This window comes from Diaphorina citri, unplaced genomic scaffold (genome assembly GCF_000475195.1).
Source record: "Diaphorina citri unplaced genomic scaffold, Diaci psyllid genome assembly version 1.1 scaffold593, whole genome shotgun sequence".
Taxonomy (NCBI): domain Eukaryota; kingdom Metazoa; phylum Arthropoda; class Insecta; order Hemiptera; family Psyllidae; genus Diaphorina; species Diaphorina citri.
Genome location: NW_007378027.1, coordinates 7790 through 13713, shown reverse-complemented (window position 1 = coordinate 13713; position 5924 = coordinate 7790). Strand labels below are relative to the sequence as shown.

Genomic DNA, 5924 nt, shown 5'->3' with positions numbered 1-5924 from the left:
TCGAAGTGTTTCAGACTGTTGCAGTGTTGCGTTGGTTTGTGCTATACCAAAGCAAAGTTACCTTAAGGCAAACTATTCTTTAGATGCATGGTATTAAGGCTATATTATCGACTAAGACGAAAAAGTCCAATTATGCCAACTGCCAACACTCTGCTAATTTATAGCTTCTTTCAAGGAGCCGCATTTCAACCGCCCGTTTTTGGTGATATTGGTTGGATGAGTCTAAACACTAGGGAAGTAATATGGCCACTTTGGTTTGGAGTTGATCTGGAAGCAGACAGGAAAAGGAATATGGGTTAGCTTGAACAAAATAATAATCCTTGTTCCCGGCTTATCTTCCCGACAATTCGTCGTGGTTGGTTCAATAAGAATTGCTTTTTTAAAGGGGTTTAGGCCAGCGTAGTTAGCTTGGTTGGTAGCGCGTCTGTCTTGTTAAACTAGGTGATGGCCCTGCTCCCTTGATCACACGCGAGAGAGAGTGGAAGAAAGTGTTGAGGTATGGCACAAAGCTTCCTCTTCTTTCAGCCCAAGTCAGATCATAAAATTTATCCCAATTTGTATTAAGTGGGGAACGATATTTTTCTAACAAGTATTTAAGTATGATTAACACGGTTATAATTCTTTTTTCCTTACTTGTTTTACAAGGGATTGTCGGTTTGTCTGTTCCAAAACCACATCCCGAATGATAAGGGGTACAGAAAAATTGATGTAAAGTCCAGAATCGGCCCCTTAATGTACTAGCCGCTGTTAAACAAAATAATAATCCTCGTTCCCGGCTTATCTTCCCGACAATTCTTCGTGGTTGGTTCAATAAAAATTGCTTTTTAAAGGGGTTTAGTCCAGCCTAGTTAGCTTGGTTGGTAGCTCATCTGTCTTGTAAGCGCTAGACCGCGGGTTCGATTCCCGATTATATCCTAAACTAATAAGGTTAGTTCACGGGAACATGGACTTCATCCCATCCTGCCTTCCTTCTCTGTTTGCTGTCGGGACGATATGTCCTCAGCGGTTACAGTTCCCTCTATCATACCTCTTGGAAAAAATTACTTTACTTTCTTTCCTATAGGATATAGGATAAGGAAAGAAAAAATCAGGATATCGTGTGTAGAGAGAAAGTGCCTCCGAAATCAAATAAAACCAACCCGGTCTCATTAATGAATGTGAAACGAGTAAATCACTGATTTTTAGGAAGAGTGATTTTTATGGCTTTCCCTCACTAGGTAGGTGTAGTTTTTATGGTTTGGTGTATTTTTTTGGTGTGTAATACAAAATCACTGATTTTTAGGAAGAGTGATTTTTATGGCTTTCCCTCACTAGTTAGGTGTAGTTTTTATGGTTTGGTGTATTTTTGTGGTGTGTAATACATATTTATGTATGGTGTACTGGTGTAGGTAAATCGTGGATTTTTACATTTTATTTGATTTTATTTACGATTTTACGATTTTTTTCCATCTAACGAAAAATGTGGAATATGTAAGAGTTAATTTTTTATAGTCCTTGTTTTGATGATCGATCTTTGTGAACATCAACTTACATAAATATTAATTATTATTGGCTTCGATTAAAATTTAATTTGTCTTTGAAAAACTAAAGATTAATTCTCTCTTCGATTTCGGGACGATAAGACCATAGCAGTTACAGTTCCCTCTGTCAAACCTCTTTAAAAAAAAATCATCCCATCCTGCCTTCCTTCTCTGTTTGCTGTCGGGACGATTTGTCCTCAGCGGTTACAGTTCCCTCTATCATACCTCTTGGGTTGGCAGGTAGGTGGTAAGGATCTAAATTGATATAGGTAGCTTACATAGGTATAAGATGTAGATCAAATCAAAGTTTTGAATTTCTATAGAGCTAAAAGTGAAAACTAATCAGGAGCTGCCAGCCTAGTTAGCTTGGTTGGTAGCGCGTCTACGTCTGCCTTGTAAGCGCTAGGTTCGATTACCGCATATTTTATCCCAAATAGATAAGGTTCGTTCTAGGAACGGCTAGCTTTCTCGTCCTCCTTCTCTCTTCGTTTTCGGGACGATAAGACCTTAGCAGTTACAGTTCCCTGTATCAAACCTCTAAAAAAAAGTTATCCATCTGATTCTCGGATACACCTGTTGCAAGTTCCATATGTTGTAAGTTTCATCCAAACAGCGTGAGAGAGACAAGTGTAAATTACTATCACAAAGTTGATCTTCAAATTTTGATTCTGAGTTTCAAAAAAATAATGTCTTCCTATCCTGTCTTCCTTCTCTCTTCGATTTCGGGACGATAAGACCCTAGCAGTTACAGTTCCCTCTATCAAACCTCTAAAAAAAGTTATCCATCTGATTCTCAGATACACCTGTTGCAAGTTCCATATGTTGTAAGTTTCATCCAAACAGCGTGAGAGAGACAAGTGTAAATTACTATCACAAAGTTGATCTTCAAATCTTGATTCTGAGTTTCAAACTCAAAAATAAATGATAGAAAGCCTGATTGCCTGAATTTTAGTGCCATATCTTTGAGATAGCCATATCTTTGGTCCTGTTTTGTGAGAGCTAATTTATCATTCTGAACCATGAATGCTATTAGCAATGAGCCATTAATACACCTATCACTATGCTACAGCGCTATTAAGCTTAGTAAAGCTATCTATCACTATACCTACTAATCCCATTATAGTACTAAGCTTTGTAAAGATATACCTCACCGTACCATGTATCTATGGTTCATTATATATTTCGTCTGTAACTATTTTAGATTACCCATTTTTAGCTGTATATGACTCGCTATGAGTACCCTAGAGCCTAGAACACTCTACTGCCCAATATTATACCGCTCAGAGCCTACTAAACTTCCTGTAGTACAGGGCTACAGGGTTCCTTGGTTTTTTTTTTTTTTTTTTTTTTTGGGTTTTTTGGTCGAGTAAATCACTGATTTTTAGGAAGAGTGATTTTTATGGCTTTCCCTCACTAGTTAGGTGTAGTTTTTATGGTTTGGTGTATTTTTGTGGTGTGTAATACATATTTATGTATGGTGTACTGGTGTAGGTAAATCGTGGATTTTTACATTTTATTTGATTTTATTTACGATTTTACGATTTTTTTCCATCTAACGAAAAATGTGGAATATGTAAGAGTTAATTTTTTATAGTCCTTGTTTTGATGATCGATCTTTGTGAACATCAACTTACATAAATATTAATTATTATTGGCTTCGATTAAAATTTAATTTGTCTTTGAAAAACTTTCATGGCGATAATTTTTCTGTCCACAATAAATTCCTCATCTTTTTTTTTTTTCTTCTTCTTCTTCTTCTTCTTCTTCTTCTTCTTCTGAAGTGGTTTGATAGAAGGAACTAAAGTCTTATCGTCCCGAAATCGAAGAGAGGAGGAAGGCAGCCGTTCCGAGAACGAACCTTATCCGTTCAGGATAAAAACCTCCCCGGGTGGAAATCGAATCCGCGGCCTAGCGCTTACAAGGCAGACGCGCTACCCTCCAGCACGGAAAAGCGCTTCCCAACATCCTCACGTTCACTATATTGCGCCCCTTGTATAGCCATAACTTTAAAATATGTCCCCTATAATTTGTCAAAATATACAAGACCTTGGTTAGACTGCGGGGGTAAAGGGACTTTTTAGTCCTATCCCAGCAGGATAAACAAGGTATACCTATTCTATTCTATTCTATTCTATTGCGCAGTTGCTCCCATCACCTTCATTTTATTGCGCACTTTCGCCCACATTCACTATATTGCGCCCCTTACATCCAGTATTCCGCACTTGCGCCCCTCACATTCACGAGCATATTGCGCACTTGCGTCCCTCACCTTTTTCGTTGCCAGCCTCAAGAGCCGCAACAGTTCGGGATCTATTGGGAGGCCACTGGCTTGTAGCTGCTGTAGGCCATGTCCTGGGCGTTGGAGCTTCTGCCCCAGCCACCTCCGTGGCCACCTCCATAGCTGTCACCTCCGGCCGCACCGCCGCCGTAAGTGTCATGGTGCACCTGGAAGAGAAGAAAATGGAGAAGTTAGTGGCCGTGATAGGGGATAAGAGTTGGAGAAGTTGAAGAAAAAACGTGCTTTGGCACTAAAAACGGACCATCGAAAAGATTGTCCGAATACATTATTTTCCTCCCTATAGGATAAGGAAATTAAAAAAAAAATAGCCTTAGAAACCGAAGGAAAATCTGTGTAATGCTAGGGACATGGTACATGGTATCTGAGGACTGATTCTATACCTAGATGGAACCCACAACTACTGGCCCCACATTTTGACGGAATTCTGACCCCATGTAAGTCTTCCTACTAAAGAGCTTCTCCCCCCCCCTCCCTTATCTCGGTTTCTTAGCTCCTTACCCCACTTCTTATTTTCTAATCTTCACTTCTTATCTTCTTACCCTCACTTCTCAGTTTCTTGTACCTCGTTTTCTTAGCTTCTCATCAACCATTTCTTACCCCTGTCGGAACTCCCTCCTTCTTACCTCATGGGAAGCACTATGGTGTGGGTGGGAGACGATCTCGTAGGTCACAGCCTTCTGGTGGGACAGCAGTTTCTTCAGGGCGATAATCAGGGACAGAACCAGGGCGATCTTACCGATCAGCAGGGCTTTACCAGCGATGAGAGCGATTCCTCCGAGGATGAAGGGCAGGAGAGCGGCGAACTTCATCTTCAACAGGAGGAACAGGGGCAACATGTCCTTGCCTTTCTTGTGCTCTGAAAAATAGAGAGAAAGGGATGAGGTTAGCTTGGTTTGTAAAAAAAGTAATGGAATATCATTTATAATACAGGAGGAACAGGGGCAACATGTCCTTGCCTTTCTTGTGCTCTGAAAAATAGAGAGAAAGGGATGAGGTTAGCTTGGTTTGTAAAAATAGTAATGGAATATCATTTATAACTTGAGATCTAGAGAGAAACAATAAAGATAGAAACACACTACTATCACGTCACGTGAGATCATGGGGACTCATAAAGATGTAGTTCAAAGTTTTCCCATAATATTGTAGGTAATTTCGTTCAGGACAGCTACACAATCACGTGACGTGAGGGCAGTGTGGCTATCATGAACGAAATTACCTACAATATTATGGGAAACCTTTAAATTAAACTACATCTTTCTGACTCCCCATGAGCTCACGTGACGTGATAGTGTGTTTCTATCTTTATTACTCATGTCCTTTCCAAACACGTATGGCTGGGCCAAATGGAAAGAGCCAAACACTGCTCTTGAAATACAGCTCTTGAAATAAGGTATTCTATTCGACTATTAGATGTAGGAACTAAAAACGAAGGCATTGAATAAAATCAACTGATCCACTTTACACATTATAATCATTTGTGATCTAGAGAGAAACAATAAAGGTAGAAACACACTACTATCACGTCACGTGAGCTCATGGGGACTCATAAAGATGTAGTTCAAAGTTCTCCCATAATATTGACGGTAATTTCGTTCAGGACAGCTACACTATCACGTGACGTGAGGGCAGTGTGGCTATCATGAACGAAATTACCTACAATATTATGGGAAATCTTTAAATTAAACCACATCTTTCTGACTCCCCATGAGCTCACGTGACGTGATAGTAGTGTGTTTCTATCTTTATTACTCATGTCCTTGTCCTTTCCAAACACGTATGGCTGGGCCAGATGGAAAGAGCCAAACACCGCTCTTGAAATACAGCTCAAGGTATTCGACTATTGGATGTAGGAACTAAAAACGAAGGCATTGAATAAAATCAACTGATCCACTAACACGTGACGTGAGGGCAGTGTGGCTATCATGAACGAAATTACCTACAATAATATGGGAAACCTTTAAATTAAACTACATCTTTCTGACTCCCCGTGAGCTCACGTGACGTGATAGTAGTGTGTTTCTATCTGTATTACTCATGTCCTTTCCCAACACGTATGGCTGGGTCAGATGGAAAGAGCCAAACACTGCTCTTGAAATACAGCTCAA

At 39.8% G+C, this 5924-nt stretch overlaps 1 protein-coding gene across 1 annotated transcript; it reads right to left on the bottom strand.

Moving 5' to 3' along the window:
• Window positions 1–215: 215 nt before the first annotated feature.
• On the bottom strand, window positions 216–4787 carry LOC103510389 (the record flags this gene model as incomplete). Its single annotated transcript, XM_008475041.2, has 4 exons — window positions 216–267; window positions 3790–3965; window positions 4443–4637; window positions 4750–4787. Coding segments are annotated over 3 exons (368 nt in total), but the record flags the coding sequence as incomplete, so codon positions are not given.
• Window positions 4788–5924: the final 1137 nt, after the last annotated feature.